General features: G+C 33.5%; 1 protein-coding gene and 1 long non-coding RNA gene across 2 annotated transcripts; one reads left to right on the forward strand and one right to left on the reverse strand.

Moving 5' to 3' along the window:
* Positions 1-11,272: 11,272 nt before the first annotated feature.
* Positions 11,273-19,247, reverse strand: LOC110006979 (uncharacterized). The gene is made up of 2 exons (XR_016054625.1): positions 19,008-19,247; positions 11,273-11,760 (listed from the first exon to the last, which is right to left on the reverse strand). It is a non-coding gene; the product is annotated as an uncharacterized LOC110006979 (long non-coding RNA).
* On the forward strand, positions 13,007-16,319 carry LOC18431053 (uncharacterized). The gene is made up of 6 exons (XM_006841185.4): positions 13,007-13,315; positions 13,510-13,608; positions 13,902-13,943; positions 14,024-14,153; positions 15,864-15,965; positions 16,060-16,319. The coding sequence occupies exons 1-6, from the start codon at positions 13,088-13,090 to the stop codon at positions 16,149-16,151; spliced, it is 693 nt and encodes a 230-aa protein (XP_006841248.1). The 5' UTR covers positions 13,007-13,087; the 3' UTR covers positions 16,152-16,319.
* Positions 19,248-21,836: the final 2,589 nt, after the last annotated feature.

A 21,836-nucleotide genomic window follows, 5' to 3' on the forward strand; every position in this document is an offset into this window, starting at 1 on the left:
CACAAAATTAACTTTGAAACATCATAGGAACAGCAACAGATTTTGAATTTGTATGTTCTGTGCATTGAAAAAGACGTACCTGGTGTAGGTGGTTGATTCGAACGCTGAGAGGAGACATCTGTTAGTCATTGATTCAATCATCTTCTGACATGGTTCTATTACTGTTGCAGATAGATTTTGAGAGAGGGAGTCCTCCTTGATACTTTTTATTGCATCAAAATATCCTTTTGAGCTGCCATCAATAAGGATTGGAAAATAAGCAATAATTTAAAAAACGGATCGGTGGCCCCGATAAGGCATTGTATAAACCGATTCGGATTGGTGAATAGGCAGTTTGGATCGCTGTTTCACCATGCGAAAAAAATAATGAACCGATGATAAAACAGGTGCAAAAATAGTGACCGGCCAAAAACCAGCCCGAATCGATGAATTGACATTTTAATTGTAACAAATCGCCTGTTCTCTTATAGATACCAACGATTTAATATATATTAATAGAATTGATACGGGGTGACCGATTCTCAAGTTGGACCGAGAGATTCCGTGCTGGTCCGGTGTTTTTTAAATCACTTAAATAAGCATATGAAAAGCACCCCTCAATCCAGATGAGCCATTGGGAAAACCCATTAGGGCTGTGATTTTCAGTAGAAATATCCAATCTACTTTGTCGCACATTTTTTCCAAGTCCAATTGCAAAATTAACGTGGGCCATTTTTGTATGATAGCACTGGATGCACTTATTGAAAATCAATACATTGTCTAGTATTTGACGATCTTTTGCAAAGGCTGATTCTAGAGCCTTAACTAATCTGTTTTAGATACTTATGAGTAAATTAAGAGTTCTCACATGTCCACTATTCCAGTGGATTTTTTCTTAAGGATCGAGGCTATGAAGGTAGAATTTATAGCTTTATTTGCTTTTTCGAACTTCTACATGAGGCTGTAATCAATATTTTGATATAGTAGAATCAGTAGTTTAAAAAATAGATTGGTGCTCTGGATCGGGCACCCCAAAAACCCATCTTGATTGGTGAATCGGCGATTCGGATCAAGAATTAGCCGAATCAGTCGGATTATGTCTTAAAAAAATCCAAAAAAAATTATTAAAATTTATTATAAATGTTGTTTTTTAGGATTCCAATAAGAAATGTGGGTACTCTATGAAGAAATTTCATTTTTTTGCATCAATATGCGAATAGTGAGATGTTCTTTCCCTATACGAACTACTGTTAACCATTAAATTTACATCACACAAAAGAAGAAGCATAGAATTATCATGGATGAAGTATATCATCATACATGAACTACAATAAAACATACAATTCGTAAAATACGACTTAATAATAAAATGAAAGATGATGTCGTTCTTCATCTTGGTCACGCTGGTGCCATTGATTGAAATCACGTGACAATTCATTGACTTGATCTATGAACAAATCATCCAAATTAGTGGGTGCTTGATTATATATTAGCTTTTACTGGCAAAAATATTTTATTTAAACAACATTATAGATAAAAATAGTCTATATCAGCCAAACCTAGAATTAAGAAAAAAAATATTTACAATGATATAGTATCAATAAAAAAAATGTTTACAATGATATAGTCATTCATAATACTACCAACTCGCCACATATCTTCTTCTTGACGATAAATTTTTAAAAAATACAAGTTTTATTGCATGATAATTATATATTAATGACATACTTAATTATGTATTAATCAAAATTGAATTATATATCTAGATTCAAGAACATACATTTTAGTGCATTAATAAAATTGACAATAAAATTAAAAAATACATATGCATGCCTAAAAATTCGAAGCTATTTTATTTATGAAACATTATAGATAAAAATAATTTATATTAGCCAAACTTAGAATCAAGAAAAAAAATATTTACAATGATATAGTATCAATAAAAAAATTTGTTTACAATGATATAGTCATTCATAATGCTACTACATGTAGACACGCCACATGTCTTATTTTTTACAATAAAATTAAAAAATATAAGTTTTATTGCATGATAATTATACATTCATGATATAATAAATTATATATCAATCAAAATTGAATTATATATCTAGATTCAAGAACATACATTCTATTGCATTAATAAAATTGACAATAAACGTAAAAAATACATATGCATACCTAAAAATTTGAAGCTATTTGATTTATGCAACATTATAGATAAAAATAGTATGTATCAGTCAAACCTAGAATCAACAAAAAAAATATTTATAATGATATAGTATCAATAAAAAAAATTATTTACAGTAATATAGTCATTCATAATGCCACTACATCTTGATGATAAAATTAAAAAATACAAATTTTTAATTTTATCTCAATCAAAATTTTAAAAATACAAGTTTTTAATTTTGCCTCATTCAAAATGCATGATAATTATACATTCATGGCATACTTAATTATGTATCAATCAAAATGATTTTAGTGCATCAATAAAATTGAAAATAAAATTAAAAAAATAGATATACCTAAAAATTCGAGCAACCTTCGATTTCTTGCAAAATCGAGGTATTAATATTGCTTAATCTCACAAAAATCTTGCAATAGCTTATGAAGATTAGGATTACGTGCAAAACCCTTTGTTTTCAACAAAAAATTCAGCTCATATCGTTTCAGATCTGAAGATTGGCGGATTTTATTTATCCGTTAACTGTTTTTCACAAAATTCCTCTGAGTTCTTGCAAAATTGACCAAATTAAGCAAAAAGGCTACAATAGTATATGAAGATCATGATTTTTAACAAAAGCCCTCTATTTTCAAGAAAAAATTCAACACATATTGATTGAGATCTCAAGATTGACGGATTTTCTTTTTCTGTCAACTGTTTTTCACGAAACCTCTGCTTTCTTAAAAAATCAACGTCCAATATTTGTGAATCACAAAAACAATAACTACAATCATATGTAGAAAACAATTTTATTCAAAACCCCTCTGATTTGAACAAAAAATAGTCAATATTTGTGACGAAATTGAAAGAATGACGGATTTAGGGGTTTTATGTGAAAAACGTAACAAAGTTTGTGATTCAATCGTATGAATTCATTGTTTTATAATGAAAAACCGAGTATTTTCTCACAATAATGCATTGTAAAAGCTGAAATTGATCAATAATTGAGAAAAAAAGCTGCAAATCTACAACAAACTCGTGATTTTATTTTGGCATTCACTGTTCATCGCGTTTTTTCCACTGACTCGGACCAGTCACGGTTGCGAATTGGACGATTCCCGTCTTTTACGCCAAAACGGTGCGTCCTGGGCAATCCTGTGTCAACTCCGGCTATTCCGGGTCGACTTGCCATTTTTTTAATCACTGAGTAGAACAATGAACTCTAGTTAGAATATAGTCTAGTGCGATTGAGTTTGGCAAATGATATTTCTCGATACTTAAACTAGGCATAATGATATGTACGTATGATAGACATATTGAAAAAGCAAATCACCATTGAAGGTGATACATGTATGCACCATAAAGTTGTGGTTTCACTAGATTGTGTGACTTTAGATTTGTCCCTAGAGGGGAACCTGTAATCCACTGGCTCACTTTAGTAGCCCAATCATGAACCCCAATAATTATTGGATCAGTTTGAGAAAGTGAGTGCATATTATAGCCATCGATAGAAAATAGAGTGCTTCATCAAAACTAATATTTTAACATAATTAAATCCAAATCCCATCAAAATATTTTAGAATTATTTATTTTGATCTTAAGTAATTTTTAGATTGATATATTAATTTTTTGAAGTCTTTAAATAATTTATTTTTATAAAATAGATTTATAAATAGGGAGAAACTGAACTTTCAGTATTTTAATATTCATAGAGAAAACTAAATTAATAATATTTTTCTAAAAGTCAATTTCTTTATTTCAAAATTAATGTTACACATGGGGCCCATTATACGCCATGGGCCCCACTATTGAGATCATGTGGGTAGTGCGTGGGGCCCACTAGGGGCCCGTGAGAGGCACACCCCACATTATGGAATTGCTTTCTAATTTGTAATGAGGCCATCGAGGCACTCGATCGAGATGAGAAAAAAAATGGAAAGTTTTGAAAATTAAGGGATTTGATTTTCAAGTTAAAACAAGTGTAAGAAGATTATGGAAAGGGAAAATATATTTTTTTATATTATTTTTATTTAATGGGATTAGGTGAAGGAGGAAAGTGATGGCCGATTTAAAGATCGTATGACTAAGATCTCTTACCCTACATATCTCCTATGATCAATGGCCCGAATCTATTATTCATAAGAATGACTAACTCAAAGAAACCCTAACTCTATAAAAGGCCTATAAATAGGTACTTATGTGGTCTCAATCACTATACCTCTCATCTATCTCTTCCTCTCAAAGGTGACACACCACCCTCTCTCTTCTTTATCTTGATATCTCATCGCTTTCTAAGTTAGAAATTTTTAGAGAGTATAAACATAGGCGCCACTCTCCACCTAGTTCTAAGAGAGGGGCACAACCTACACATTCGGGCCTAGTTGTTGTTAGCTGTTCCACCATTGCTCTCTGATTTAAAAAAGGCTGTAGCCTAGATTGTTTTTTTATTTGTAAAAGGTTATAGCTTGAGGTTTCCCACACTTTGAAAATCTAGATAGACTATTGATCTCGTGTACTATTAGAGGAGGAGATTCGGAGTGGGGTAGAGAGAGGGGCACGCCCTACACACTATTACATCGAGGCCTAGTTCTTGTTACTTATTCCACCATTTGTTCTATGATTTGAAAAGGGTTGTAGCCTAAGGTTTTATATACTTTGAAGATTTAGATAGACCATTGATCTCATGTGCCTGTGCAAAGTCCAGTCGAATAGTCTTCAATTCACTTTATGCTTTGAGGTCTTGTGTTTTTCTTGGTCCCAAGATGATGTATGGAGAAATAAAAATAAATCAAAAAATAAAAATAAAATAAAAGTTTGAGAGAATACTCCCCCTCTCAAGACCTGTCAAGGAATCTACCTCCAAAAATATCTTTTCACAAGATCAACTTTACTTAATTCCAATTTATGTTACAATGATGGAATCTTCCATTTAAGTAGATTTAGAAATAGTAAAATAAATAAATAAAACCCATTTATCTCTATCCTTCTAAAACTTATTTCGTTCCTAAAAAGGATAACTTTTTTAACTACATATTTATCAAACTTTGACTTTCTAACTAAAAGATTAACTTTCTTAAGATTAGAACATATCCTCTAAGATAGTCCTTACCATTTCTCTTTATCTAAAAAATAACTTGTAAAATTCTAAAAATAAATATCTTCTATCCCTCAAATATCTACAACAAAAAAAAACAAAATAACTCTAAATAAACGAAAAAATATGAATAATACCAAATCTAAAATTCAAGAAAATATAAAAAAAAAAAAATCTCGATTTTTTGTTTGCATCACAAGATTATTATGTGATTTTTATTTATTGAATAAAAGGAGTTGTTTATTTTGAGTTCAATGCGCGAATCTATATTTACCCCTAATTATAAAATTTTAAACTCCAAAATAGTTCACATCAAGCAGATCCACAAACCCATGAAATTATTAAAAATTGATGGTCCAAATAATTTGTTATAAGATGTACTATTCTTAGAACTTGAAATCTCTTTTCTTCTCTAAATCCATACATCTCGATGCCAAGATGATTAATCATATTTTTTTTCAATATCAAAACAACTTTTTTGGAAGGATTTTAGAGATGCACCTTAATTATGGATTTTAGATCTGGATTTTAGAGGTGCACCTTAATTCTACATTTTAAGGTGTTAGCCTTATATAAACTTTGTCCTTAAAATAAAGGGTGAGGTTTATATAAGGAGCCTTTCTTATAGAAGTAAGGCATTGAAATTTTGCTCCGATATATAATTTTGGTGTTGGAAATCATGTAATGTCTTAAAACTCTATTTTCATCCCTAGTTATGAAATTTAAATTTTAAAAATGATAGAGATCGATGAGATCTATAAATATTTAAATTTTTTAAAAATAAACCATCTAGATAACTTGTTTCGAGATCTATTATTCTTAGAAGTTAAAGGTGTTTATTTTTTCATATTCAAAATTGGGATCTTTGAAGCTTTTTCAAAACGATCACTTCTAGATAAATTTTTTTGGTGCACCTACTTTAATAATATAATATTGGCACTTTATATAGACTTTTTTCGTCAATAAAAGACACCTCTTTCCCTACATCAGACATAGCGGCGGACTGGTAAATAGTTGTCCTTCCAAATTGGCATCTTCAATAATTTCGATTCATGTTGTTGAAATTCCATGGAAAACGTGAACTTCAATGAACGAGGGTGGATCCTCGGCTTGGCAGAGTTCTATCTCAAGAGTAAAGAGTAAATAGTACGTAAAATATGATCCCCAGGGAGCCTGCTGTGTATCTACTCCCTCAGTTACAAGACATATTTAGGAGGACCTTTCATTCTTAAATTTTAGAGATGATTATTTTCAAGATAATCATCTTAACAAGATGATTATTTTCAAAAGAAAATTTTGAATTTTGAGCTTCTGACACATAGATATTGCTCTTAAAAATATTGAAAGGTATCACTTTAATCTTGTGATATAATTTTTTTTCTAATACATGTATTACAATTTTTGTTTCTAATACATGGATAGGAATGGATTTTATTTAATTTAATGGGGTTAATCTTGAATCATAGAAGTTACATCTCCAAAATTTGAAGGTCCTAAAATCATTCCTGGTTTTACTCGAGGGAGAAAGTGAACATTGTACTCCTTGGGACTATAAAAGTTTTCGGCTAAACTATAATATAAAATGAAAGGGCGAATATTTGTTTTCCTTCGTTGGATATGCAACGTTTGCACGTGCATTAAACCGGGCTGAGGAGGCGATGTAGTGGGCGACAGGATACGTCAATATGAGTCCGGGACCACATCAAGATTGAGGAGGTCAAATAAAAAAAATAAAAAAAGGGACAAAATATTTTTTGTGCTTTTATGGGAGTAGGTTGCAAATGTTCCTGGGATATAAGAAAAAGAGAAAAATCCAAATCGTTTAAAAAAAAAAATTAAATAAATAAATAAATAAATTCTCCACGGCAATAGAAACAAATAGGGAAATTTGACGGAACTGCGTTAATAAAATACAAGTAGCAGGGAATTTACAGGCTTCTTTCTAAAAAGTGGAACTTTTCAAGATGCTTAGTATAGGCCCGAGGACAAAGCTGCCAAGAAGGAAAAGCTTTTGAAAAGGATTCAAGCTTAGGAGAGAGAAATTGCAGAAAGAGAGTTGATGGCTGTAAGTTCTGTTACTATCTTAATTTTGGAGAATTGATCTGTATATTTCATTGACCCAAAAAAGATAATTATATATAACAAATATGATCATTTGACTATTGGGAGTTTTCAGGTTATATGTCATTCCTAATTGTAAATCCCTGAATTGTAGGGATTGACAATTTGAAAAATGAAATCGTCTAACAGCTTTCTTTATGAATACTTGTTTTTTTCTTTATTCTTTTTGTTTTTTAGATGTGTTGGCTTTTCAATGAATATTAGTTTTTTTTTATTCCTCTCCTTTTCTTCCTTTTCTCTCTCTTTCTTGCTGGAATCTAAAGTTTTGTAATTGGAGGTGGTTATTTTATTTATTTATATTTTATATTTATTTATTGATTTTTTTTGTTTCTTTTTCTTTCTCCGGTTTTGTTAGGCTTTGATTTTGCTTTCACCGGTAATTTTGGTGAGGAACACTTCTACAATAAAACAGACTTACGGGTAGATTTATGGCCGAAAACAAAAAGTGTATCTTTGGAAAAAGCAAGTTGATAATAAATATGCCACTTTGGAGTTTGAACAAATATTGGTTGAGAATTAGATAGTTTCTCAAAAAATATAGAAAAATGACTGTTGTTTTGATGGTGATGGTTGTATCTAGTGTTTGAAAACTCGTCGAGTCAAGCGGAATCGCCCTGTTCGATTCAGGAATCATCGGCTATCGAGCCGGTTCCACGAAAAAATCGGGAATCGCCCGTGACGAGAGAGAACCGGGCGATTCCTGGCGATTCCCACTAGTAAAATCACGATTCTTAGCGATTCCCAATAGTAAAATCGCGATTCCTGGTGATTCCCAATAGTAAAATCACGAGTCTCACGAAAAGTTTTGGGTTCACACGTGGCCGCCTCACGAGAGTGACACGTGGCTCCTACAAACCCTCAACGCGTGGCAATTCATCTAGTTCGTATGCCCCCTTCGCTTTTCTACACACGTGACTGAATGATTAGTACACAACACTTTATAGATAACAAAGGATCTCTCCTCCTTCGCTATGGGATAATTCCCACAAAAAGCCATTCAAGCAAGATGATTTAATATGTATTATAGCATTGTTGCTAATGAAACACATCAAGTGATGTGGTGGTACAACCTTGAATTTTCGGGCGAGGGTCGTCGTTTATAATACAACATTTTTTTTAAGATAAAGATAAAAAATAGTGATAAAGATAAAAACTAAAAAGCTTTTCAAGGTAATGAATAAAAAACTTGAAATAAAATAGAAAACGATAAAGATAAAAAATAGAGATAAAGATAAAAAATAAAAAGCTTTTTTCTTGTTGTAAAAAAATCTTAAAAAATAAAAAATAAACAAAGGCAGAAAATACTGTTATAAAAAATTAGAAAAAATAAAAAATAAAAGGCTTTTCAAGATAAAGATAAAAAATATAATACAACATTTTTTTATTTTTCTTGTAAAAAAAATACAAGGTAATATAATAAGCATTTCTTGCAAAAAAATAAAACAAAAGGCATAAAAAAATAAAATGTACTTTAGCAGCATCATTTTCTTTTTTTTCCTTGTAAAAAAAAAAAGAAAGTAATGCAACAAGCAAAAAAAAATGTAGTACAACGTCTTCTTCTTTTGTCAAAAAAGAAGAAGAAGATAATCAACAAGTATCATATTTTTCTTGTAAAAAAAAAAAGAAGATAACACAATAAGTATTTCTTGTCAAAGAAATAAAAGGTATTTCTTAATAAAACCTAGGAATAAATGGTCTAATTATTATTTTTATTTTTATAACATGATAGTCTTTAACATAAATTTAGTAATATTGAAATCTCTCTTTCTGCTAACAATCTTTTCTACTAATTTATTTTAGAAACCTAAAAAATTAAAGAAAATTGGTACGCATTCTAATAATTTCTATATTGATAACCAAATCTTTTATTTTATTTTATTAATTTTTGTATTATAAATCATGTAGTGTACTATTTTTCTTGCAGTTGTCAATAATATATTTTAAATTAGATGACATTATAAAATATTTTGGATTTGTTATTATTTATATAATAAAATAATTATAAAATATTATTGGTATATAATAGTACAGTTAGTTAAGTTGTAATAATTTGGGTTTTTTTAGCGGATTAGGGTTTTTCATCAATTCGAGATTTTAGTGGCCAAATTTTCATCGATTTAGTCAACTCTTTATTGTAGTCCATGTATGATTATATAATTAATCCATGATAATTCTACGATTTCTTTTGTGTGATGTAAATTTAATGGTCAACATAAGTTCATACAGGGAAAGAATATTTCAATATTCATAAATTGATGAAAACAATGAAAGTTAATAATATAGTACCCTCATTTTTTATTGGATTTCTAAAAAACAATATTTATAATGAATTTTAATATTTTTTTTGAATTTTTCCGAGGCTTAATCCAAACGATTCGGCCCTATTTTCGATCCGGATCCCCGATTTACCTATTCGAATCGGTTTTTGGGATGCTCGATCCGATTCACCAATCCGTTTTTTAAACACCGATTGTATCTGATGCTCTAAAAACCAGTTATGGATCATGTGTAGTATTCATGTGGGGAACTGACTATAGATCGGTTCATTCTGTTTCAGCCTTTCTTTGGTTGAGCATCAAAGTTTTGTTTCAAGCCAGACACTTCTCGGCCCAATTCCGAGCCTTCTTAGTTGAATCGGAAGGTGATGTCGAGCTTACAAAACATTGGCCATTCTTTGGGCTTTTATAGTTTTAGTTGAACCAGTGCGAGTAGGATTTTTCGTTCATCTTGATTGAGGAAATCCTGGTGATTTCTTTGTTTTCAGCATATATTGCTCTGCAGTTGTTTATTAACATTCTGGGCATGGGATTTTATTCTAGAAATTTGTTTTGGGGGTTGAATGGGTTTTATGATGATGATCTGAACTAATTTGTCAGTGTTCAAAGTTATCGCCTACGTTGCCAATAGAGAGGAAAGTTTTTTTGTTTTTCCTTTGTATCTTTTCAACTTTTTAGGATGGCGTTTCTCATTTGTAATATTAAGTCAGAGAAATATGTTAATGGAGAATTTGGGTTTGGTTGGAAGTAAGGTTTCAGCTGAAGGAAAGCGATTTAGACAGGAAGTGGAGCAACCAAGTACCAGATACCATTGTCATTTGTAGACAAATTAGTTTCACAGTAGAGAAATATAATAGACATTTTCTTGTAATTTTTGAGCAAACCCCAGATTTTTTTTTATTCTTTATTTTAATAATAATCAAAATTTAAAAAGGAATTGTGGAAACGTGGTAATTTTAATTTTTTTAGATCATTCCCCAAACCCACTTCATCAAAAGCGGAAGCCACCCCTGCACTTGCGCTCGCTCCTTTGTCTCGCGAGAGAGTGTAGAGAGAGAGAGAGTGAGATAGGGTAGATAGAGATAGAGAGAGAAACAAGTAGAGAGAGAAAGAGCTATTTTGTCTCGTGAGAGAGTGTAGAGAGAGAAAGAGGGAGGACGGGTAGAGGTAGAAGAACAGATAAAAGGGGAAGAAAGAGAAAAAAAGAGTAATTTTGTCTTATTGAGATTTAAATACAAGATGGAAAAAATAATGTTGAATATAAAGTAACTAAAAATTTAGATTTAAATATAAAAAAATAAATAATGTTGGATATAGAGTAAGTAAACAATTAGAGTGTATCTAAATTTTTTGGACCATCCATTTTAAAAATCCGAAAATCGCAAGCATCTACTTGGACAACCTGTCATGAATTTTAATATCGAATTATTTTTTACCTTTTTTGGCCCTACTTTCTCGGAACCACCTTCACTCTTATTCCCTCTTCCCCCTAAAAACCCTCCGCCTTCTCTCCCCCCGCCCGCCCGCCCCGCCCCGCCCCGCCCCGCCCCGCCCCCCCCCGCCCCAAAAACAAACCCTAAAAACCCTCCACCGCTTTTTCTCTCCCATTTGCAGCGGCATTGTGTTTTTCTTTGCTAGTAGAGAAACCTCATTTGCAGCTTTAGAGAGAGATACATTGGCAAAAGATATATAGAGTGGAACTGGACAAAGCCATCTCCTACAGAAAGTGTGAAAAACAGGTACAGGTAATGAAAGGACAATGGGCTTACAAGAAAAAGGAAGAGGCGCAGAAAGGAAGTTCCTGATTTATCTTTTGAGGCAAATAAGTCATCAAAGAGAAATTCCTTAAGCTCTTCATCCCCAACCACCACGATGAATCTTCTGCATCTTCAATTGAGGAGGAGCAGCTCGGCTCGGTTGCCGCGGGGATCTGGCTGCCTGAGTCCTCGGTTTCACTGGAACTCGGCATCTGAAAAACCAGCCCGGCCATGTCGAAACTGGCCATGACTGTGGTCTTTGAGTCAGAGAAGGACGGGCCGACCGACCGACCATTTCATTTTGCAGCTTTCCACTTTACCTTGATATGAACCAATTTCCCCAACTTTTGACAAAAAAAATGAAATAGACTGTAGAGAAATAGATAGAAGGAAAAAGTTCATAAAGTGCCAGACTCTAAATAATCAAATTATGCTGCATCTCAAAAATTTCACTAGAAGAGGTTGTTTCGATACCCAAATATCATCAAATTGATCATCTCGATTTCAAGATTAATGGATATGAGAAAAAAAAAGATTTCAAGTTTTAAAAATAATGCATCTTGTAAAGCAGTTTTGGACTGTCAATTTTCAAGATTTTCACATATCAGCTCGATTTACTCTTTTTTTTGAAACTTTAAATTTTGTAATCAGAGGTGAAAATATATTTCAAGGCTATCACAAAGATTTCCAATAGTAAAACCACATTTCTCGACACTGTCTCGACTCTATACAAACAGCCTATAGATAGGGTTAGAAATCGGCCTAGCAGCCTAAATTGGCCATAAAAAATTAAAGCCTATGCCATAATTTGTGGCCCAAGGGTTAGGTTTGGCTCGGCCTAGCCTTTTTTTTATTTTTATTTTTATTTTTTATTTTAAATTTATTTTTTTGTCCGTTCCGCTCCTTTTCGGTCCGGTCTTATTAGGACGCCGAGACCAAACGCTGGCCAGACCATGCAACCCTTACTTGTACCACCGTTGGGCCTTTTACCCGGTGGCAATGGGCAGAAGAAGACAAAGTTCCGTCAAAGGCATATTCTAGGAAAGGGTGCGGTTACAATGAGGTTGCAATCTTAAAAGATCTAATTAAGGTGTACTTACCTTTTAATTTTATCACAGTATAATTTTACTGTAAAACATTATTAGAATTAATTAAAAATTTATTTTTATATCTAATTATAAAAATTTAAATTTTAAAAATGATTAAAATAATATAAATTTATAAATTTTTAAAAATCTAAAAAATAGACAGTCGAAATGATACGTTTCAATTTGTATTATTTATAAAGCTCAAAAAATACATATTTTTGCTTCATATTCATATATTTAGTTGTTGAGAGGGTCAATTAGAAGGCTTTCAAACATCAAAACAACATTTTTCTACTTATTTTTGAGACGAATCTTTAATTTTACATTTGAAGGTTGCAGCCTTATGTAAACTTTTCCCTCCACACATACAGAAACACAAACCCTGAGTCATAAAGCGACGGACACGTAATTGACACGTAACATAAAGAGAAAAGGACAGCCTCCCAAAAATAGGCCCTCTTCAACTCCGTCCGTTTTCCATTGAAAAGTCGATTCGTCGGTTCAAAAGACAAAAAAATCATCGAACAGGAGGCAGAAACCAGAAAATTTCAGCGATTTTGTGTTGAGAGCTCAAGAATAGGCTTCCACTTCTTGAAAAGAAAAAAAAAATGTGTAAGGGGGAAAAGGCAGAGGCGAAGAAGAGGCTGAGAATCCTGTGCCTTCATGGATTTAGAACGAGTGCTCAGATTCTTAGACAGCAGGTCGGAAAGTGGGGAGATTCAGTGACTGATAAACTGGATTTGGTTTTCGTCGACGCCCCTTTTCCGGCAGAAGGGGCTTCTGATGTGGAGGGCATCTTCCCTCCTCCTTATTACGAGTGGTTTCAATTCGACAAGGTAAAATATATACTCTTTCTCTCTCTTGTTTTGGAGATGGTTTCTCTCATGACTTGGTTCTCTGTCGTTGAGATATCCTCCGTGATTTCATCTCTTCTAGTTTTCGACTTAGATTTCTCTTTCTATGTCAATCCTCTTCGACGTAGATATCTCTCTTTATATTGTGGATTGGTGTTGATTGCCTTTTTATTCAGGAATTTTTGGAATACCGGAATTTTGAGGAATGTTTGGCTTGCATCGAGGATTCCATGATCAAGCTTGGTCCCTTTGATGGGCTTTTAGGGTTTTCTCAGGTTTTTATCCTTTTTATCTTTTGATGCCTCGTTATTTTACAGAACTATGATTATTAGGCCGGGTACAATTAGGAAAACGAAAGCAAAAAAAAAGGAAAGGAAAAAATAAGGGCCTGCTGGGCGGCCCAGCTCCCTCCTACTAAATTTTGTGGTCCAGACTGTAGTTTTTTAAGGGCAGCGCCAACCGAGCCGGACTGGGCCATTCAGCCCATTGCGAACCTTAGTTATTGACTTCTATTGTTTTTTCCTGTTAGGTATATTTATTTGATTATTTGTTGTTTGTGGTGGTGTAGGGTGCTATACTTTCCGCTGCATTGCCAGGCCTGCAAGCAAAGGTAAGGGATTGAATTTATTTAATGTCCTTGGCATAACCTAAGATTAGTTTTTTATATGTTTTCCATTTTTGGATTTGTAGGGTTTGGCCCTTACGGAAGTTCCAAAGATCAAGTTTGTGATCATAATTGGAGGTGCCAAATTTAGATGTCCAAATGTGGCTGAGAAGGCCTACTCTTCCCCAATTACGTGTCCATCTCTTCACTTTTTAGGTATTTCTTTCTCCATTTTTTTTTGGTGCCCGAGAGCTCTTTGTTCTTTTCCTTGGCTATGGAAAAGTTTAGAAATAAAATTTTTATATATTTAAATAATAATGGGATGATATAGATAAAACTTTACATAGGAAGAAATCTTAGTAGATATATGTATTTTTTTTTTGAAAGTCCTGTTTTTTTAAGAGACTTTAAAAAAAGAAGAGTTTATTTTAGCATTTTCATTCAGGGTTTTCAGTTACCTTAAAAGGATATATGTATTGCATCTTATTTGGCAAAGTGAATCAGAGTAGGAAGAGAGCAAATACACATAAAGGAAAAGAAATAATAAAAGATTGAGAGATTATGATCTTTTTACACTTTACAGGGAAATCAACACCAATAAAGTCCCGTCACAAGTCTCAGAAAACCCAATATTATTCGCTCTCAATCTTTTATATCGATTTGTTTTCGATTGCTAGCTCCACTACTTCAAATTGTGTAACAAAGACCACTTGTATGAAATTTGTAATAATAACAAGCAAGGGTAAAATTATTTATGTTGACTTCTACTGTTAACCTGGTGGGCAAAGCATTCACTCATATGAGATTCTAGTCCTACCAAATGACAAATTTATAAGGGTTGTCTTCGTAGTTAATAAATGTTATTTTCATGATTCTTGATGTGATTTTTTTTCTTTCTTTTCTTTAGTTTGTCTAATGTTAGGTAATCGTTTGAAAGGGAACTCTGTTGGAATCAACAAAAAACTGGGTCAGGTTAGCATGGCGTATTTTAGGTGTAAAATTAATGCTTCAATCCATTTTTTTTTGTGGGTAATTCAGTCATCTTTGGTAATCAAAATTCTGTCCTTAATCTTTTGAAACTAATTATGTGCTATAATTGATTCCCAAGAAGCAAAATTTCATGATTAGGCATATATACATACCAGTGAATAGCACATGCATTGCAAGATGCTCTTGTTGAGATATTAGATGAAAATAAATTCTGAAATATCTAATAAAAAATAATCCACTCTTATTTTTTTCATTTTTAGATTCATTCAGTGTTATATTTATGGCTGTTTGATTTCTACTGTACCTTCTTCTAAGTTTTTGGATTTTGTGTTTCCAATGCTATTATAGAAATTCTATTTTATATAATTCTCCTTTTGGTTTGTTTAATTAGCATACAAATACCCTTTCTAACTTTTCTTTCAATCTTTTGTTTGCTTCTATTTTTTTATTTTATTTACCTTTTTTAATCAAGAATTGGATAAAACATGAAAGAGAGATTTAAATTGAAACGAACATGTAATTTTTGGGACGGAATATAAAGAGAGAAAGTGTGGAACAAATGTTAAGAAATTTGAAAGGGAAAATAAGAGCGGTAAGAGATTTATTGCTTGGACGGAATATACAGAGAGAAAGAGTGGAACAAATGTTAAGAAATTTGAAAGGGAAAATAAGAGCGGTAAGAGATTTAAAAGTTGCTTTTACAGATATAGATTTTTTAACAATCTATGGCCTTTGAATGATCGATGTATCCTCAATCATCTTAAGGAATTTTGACAAAAAATGGCATAGCTTTGTGGGGAATCAACGGTATTTCAGTTTTTCAACCCAAATGTTGAGGGAATTATTCTATGAAAGTTTTGTTTGATTTTTCATTGTGGGTTGACACAATTTCAAGCCATGAGTTCTAAGATGAGCTTCTTATTTGATGTTTGACAGGTGAGCATGACTTTTTGCGGCCGCATGGAGAGGTGCTTCTGAAGTCGTTTGTTGATCCTGTGGTTATCAAGCATCCAAAGGGCCACACTGTGCCTAGGCTTGGTACGTGAAAATCATTATAGCTCTTGTGGATTTTTTTTTTTAATTGTTTATATAAAACCTCTACTTTCTTTATAATTTTGTTCATTTGCTGCAGACGAAAAAGGTGCGGAGACCATGTTTAGTTTTCTAACTAGAGTAGAGAACTTCATTGCATCAGAGGCTCCCACAGAAGATATTGCAGACTGATTGCAGGATTAAGGTGAAATGGGAAAATTAAGGCCCTAAAGAATATGTATCTCCTGCTTTATTCGAATGGAACTTTCCTTTGGATCAAATGCCTATTGAAAGAGGCTGGGAAGTCCTCATGTTTCTATATGCGCTAAATTATTATTGATAAAATCCCTCTTTTTTTTCTCTCTTTTTTTTTTTGAGAATTTTTTTTTATAAAAGACCTTCAAAATTAATAATTAAGCAAAGTTTGGCCTGAAGGACACGATGCCTGTAAGAAACCATGGGGCAATTATCATCGATTGAGATGGAAACTGATGGTTTTGGTAGTTCCTAGCAGAACACACTGTTACGTATCGCATGGTGGTCTGTCATTTCATGGGGTATTGGTATATCGATGGCAACAATTTTGGTTTTAGGTTTATTGTACACTTGTGGAAAACCATGATTCATTCCACAAATCTCTTCTTTTTTTTTTTAATGTCAGTTGACACATAAGAATCAAACTAAGAATTAAGAAACGATGCATTTATTAATGGATTCAAGCAGTGGCATGAATAATATTGCAATGAAAATTTGGTCAAGATGGAATGGTGCTCAGCGCATGTAGCATGCCCCTGGGTAGTATATTGCTTTTATAATATTGCAATTAAAATTTGGTCAAGATGGAAGAATGCTCAGTGCATGTAGCATGCCCATGGGTAGCATATTGCATATTGTCCATTAACTGATGGTGGAAAGTGAGTTTTTCTAATTGAAATTTTGTGGTCTACCATAAGAATCTTCAAAATGATGTGGTTTGTATGATGTTGCAACCTTAAACTATCAAAAACTAAGACGCTCCTGCAATTTTATATTTTGTATTCTTTGTATTTATCTTTTGACAATATTATGGACTTTTATTCATCAATGATTAAGTACAATTGTCTCAAGAAAACAATACATAATATACTATAGTGGAATGTAATTCAAGTCCCTGCTCTGCAAGATCATCAGCAATATGATGAGTTTTTGAGATGCACCTTAATTCTATATGTTAAGGTTGCAACTTTATATAAACTTTTTCTTACTCAAAAACAGAAAATTATCTTTTGGATTTTGACTTTGTTCAACATATAAACCTGGTCATCCAAAAGTTGGATCCTATATCTTCAATTGTAGGATGTGATGTTTTTCAAGCATCACAGATTGCGTTTATTTCCTATACTAAGGTTAGCCACGAGGTTGAAGCGGTTACGTCCCCAAACTCTATTTGAAATAAAATAAAAAAAGGGAAAAACAAAAGCCGGTCCGGTGGTCAATTAAGAAGTTGAGAAATGAGGATTGGGTTGTGCCATACAAATAAAATAGTATACAAATAATGATGTATTTGACGAATCGATGTAATCCAATAACGGACTATATTTTAATGAAAAGTTTACTTTATATTATAAAAGTAAGGCGCACCTCAAAAACCCATCAAAATAGATTGCTTTTACGTTGCAAAATAATCCAATTGATCATCTTGACCTAGAGATATATGGATATGAAACAAATTTGATTTTGAGTCTTGAAAATGGTGCATAATGTAAGGCATTATTCAGGCCATCTATTTTCAAGATTTTCAAGTGTTTATAAAATCTATTTGATCATTATTTTTAGAGCTTTACAATTCATAATTAGGAACAAGAATGTGTTTAGGCCATCACAAAGTTTGCTGGCACAAAAACTACATCTTTTAACATAATTTGGGCCTTACTTGGACTAGTTAAGGTTGACGCCTTATACAAACCGCACTCTATTTTAATTAGTTCATAGTTGATATTAGTATTAGTTGAGAATTTTGTGAGAGATTTTTCTAAAAAGTTTCGTTGATGCCTAATCCATATCAAGTAGACCCTGTCTTTGGGAGAATTCTTAAAGGTCCTAAAAATGGTCATAGATTAGGTGTTACCTGGAAGAGTAAATGGAGAAAATGCTCCTATGACAGCATACAAACTTTTAACGGTAAAAAATGTTTATCCTAGAAATTTTGTCTAGAGCTAGATAAAAATGGACATCCATCAAAGTGTACCGTGAAAAACGAGGAATGGTCCATAGTTGACCAACAATGTTTTAAATCAAAGGAGGAGCAAAGTATACCAATATAAAAGCTTTAATGGATCAACTCAAGTTTTATAAAATCACAAATTTGGATCAAGAATCATTGCTCGACTTGATCTAGACTGTATTCAGTGATTCATGATACAGGGAGAAAAAAAAATAAAACTAAAAATAATAATAATACTAATGATAATGATCATAATAATAATAGGGGACGAGATATTATACCTCTCTCTAGTTTACCAGGGAGTTCATCCTTAAATATCTTTTCACAAGATCAAAAACACCTACTTCATTCTCCAAAACTGTTTCCAAAGAGGGGTGTAGTGCCCCGAAAGAGAGCCGAGAGGTTCGTGACCACCTCAACACCTATAAGACATTCTACAAACTGGTATAGATAAAAATAGTATTGGAAATGCGATCGCCACCCTTAGAGGAGGCCAAGGGACCTATAATTATGCTTATGCAAGTCAATAAACTTGCATATTCATAATACACATTAAAATTAAGCAAGGATTTGGGAATTCACTCAAAACAACAAATCTTAGACCGATCTTAAGATAGATTCTTAAAGGGCATAACACTTGTAGCACCTATACAGTGATTCTACACTCACTACAAAAAACTCTAAGTATCCTTTATAGAAAATTTGATCTTTGGTATTAGAAAGGGATTGCAAAAGTACTAAAGAAATGCAATATAACAATAGAGAATTGACATTTGGAGGAAAAATAGAGAGATGAAGATAAATCACTCAAAGCAATATAAAATGTTAAATAAAGAATGAATTACCTTCTACAAGCCCTAAATCATCAACTCTTTGAAGCTTTTGAAGATGCATAAATTGATCATGAATCAAGCAAGCTTTGTAGATTTCTTCTTTTCTCACAAGAATTAACATAATAATAACATAACCGCCAAAAAGTAACTTGAAATTTCATGGTAGGGCTATTTATAGCCTTTTGGAGGCCTATGAAAATTTGAGTGAAAATGAAATCCAAAGAAAAAGAGCGTGACTTCAAATGGCGCTCTGGGGCATGATTCTAAGTCGCACCCTAAAGATATGCCATGCAAAACGTGGGCCCCGTGGCTTTGACATGTGTCCAATAGGCATGGAAATAAAGACACGTGTCCCAACGATTAGTTGACTGGCTATGGCATTATTCTAAATCGTGCCATCGTTTGGCCCAAAATGGGGCGTGATTTGAAGTTACGCCCTTGGGATACTATTTCAAGTGGCGCTCTATTATGGACGTGTTGGCCTGTATGTAGAATGTGAGCCCTAGAGTGGCTCCATGTGTGATGTGAGCGGTGGAAATAAAGACACATGTCCTAGAGACTAGTTGACTGGCTGTAGCACTATTCTAAATTGTAGCATCGTTTGGCCCAAAATAAGGTGCGATTTGAAGTCGTGCCATGGAGCACTATTTCAAGTGGCGCCTTATTTTGGACAAGTTCACCTGCATGCAGAACATAGGCCCTACATGTATGATATGTGTCGCAAAAGTTATTCGAGTAATGCCACGTGCATCGACGATCGTGTAGGAGGCAAACAAGGCGCGACTTCAAATCACGCCCTGGGGAGCTATTCCAAGTAGCACCCTGAAACATGGTTCTTTTGACTGCCGTAAGAAATAGGGTGCGACTTCAAATCGCGCGTTGGGGTGCGATTTCAAACAATGCTTTGAGGAGGGCAAGGGACCTATAATTATGCTTATGCAAGTCAATAAACTTGCATATTAATAAATACAGACTAAAATTAAGTGGGGATTGTGGAATTCGCTCAAAACAAAAAATATTAGACCAACCTTAAGATAGATTCTTAAGGGCCCTAATACTTATAGTACCTATACAATGATTCTATACTCACTACAAAAAACTCCAAGAATCCCTTATAGAAAATTTGATCTTTGGTACACAAAAAGGGATTGCAAAAGCACTAAAGAAATGCAACATAACAACAGAGAATTGACATTTGGAGGAAAAAGAGAGATGAGGATACATCACTCAAAGCAATATATCAAATCAGCAACTCTTTGAAGCTTTTGAAGATGCATAAATTGATCATGAATTAAGCAATCTTTGTAGATTTTCTCTTTTCTCACAAGAATTCAGCATAATAATAACATAGCCTCCAAAAGGTAACTTTAAATTTCATGGCAGGGCTATTTATAGACTTTGGAGGGGTACCCTATGAAAATTCGAGTGAAAATGAAATCCAAGGAAAAAGAGCGGGACTTCAAATGGTGCCCTGGGGCGTGATTCTAAGTCACGCCCTAAAGATATACCATGCAAAACGTGGGCCCCGTGGCTTCGACATGTGTCCAATAAAAATAGAAATGAAGACACGCGTCCCAATGGCTAATTGATTGATCGTGGCACTATTCTAAATCGCTCCATTGTTTGGCCCAAAATAGGGCGTGATTTGAAGTCACGCCCTTGGGATGCTATTTCAAGTGGCGCTCTATTATGGATGTGTTGGCCTGCATACAGAATGTGGGTCCTAGAGTGGCGCCATGTGTGATGTGAGTGGTGGAAATGAAGACACATGTCCCAACGACTAGTTGACTGATCGTAGCACTATTCCAAATCGTGCCATCATTTGGCCCAAAATAGGGTGAGATTTGAAGTCGCGCCTTGGGGCGCTATTTCAAGTGGCGCCCTATTTTGGACATGTTGACCTGCATGCAGAATGTAGGCCCTACATGTATGACATGTGTCGCAAAGTTATTCGAGTAATGCCATGTGCATCAACAATCGTGTAGGAGGCAAACAAGGCGTGACTTCAAATCGCGCCCTAGGGCGCTATTCCAAGTAGAGCCCTGAAACATGATGCTTTTGAACGCCATAAGAAATAGGGTGCGACTTCAAATCGTGCCTTGGGGTGCGATTTCAAACCGCGTCTTGGGGCATTATTCCATGTAGCGGCCTAATTTTTGAAAGATAGAAAAACTATAAAAAAAAGGCACTGTCTCGAAGGCACCATAGCATCTTATCTCGATAAGGTACATATATGTGTCGATTGAAGTTTGAAGTTATGTAGATCTAGGTGAAGTTCATATCCTTAACACATATCTTCGGATGTCGAGTATGTACAAGGAGCCCCACATCTTTTAATACAAAAAAAAATAGAAACTAAAAAATAAAAATAAAAATCTATCACCCACATAACTACCTTTCAACTCTTCCTAATCTCTCTCAAATCATATATCTTGTAATGCATTTCCAATTCTCCTTATCTCTCTCCCTTACAAGACTCAACGAACTCTCCTCATGGAGATAACCAAGATGGGCAGAATATTATCCCACAAAAAAAAGAAAAGAAAGAAAAATTCGTGGTCCCACCATCACCTAGCCTATAAGAAAGATTATAACCAATAAAAATACAAAATAAAAATAAAAAATGTTGAATTTTTCTATTATTTTATTGTATAATTGTCTCGGGGTTGCGAGAAGCTCCACCTCGGGCTTGAAAAGTCGAACTTGAATCAAAGCGCGTCCCCTTCATGACCACGTAGGAACATTTCTGGACCTTAATTTTCTTCTTGAACTTTGTCTACTTCTTTAGTCAGGTGTATATCCGTCTTCGTTTTTTTGCATTCAGTTGTATGACATCCGTTT

Source organism: Amborella trichopoda, chromosome 4, assembly GCF_054954075.1.
Source record: "Amborella trichopoda isolate Santa Cruz 75 chromosome 4, AtrichopodaSantaCruz75HAP2 v2.0, whole genome shotgun sequence".
NCBI lineage: Eukaryota > Viridiplantae > Streptophyta > Magnoliopsida > Amborellales > Amborellaceae > Amborella > Amborella trichopoda.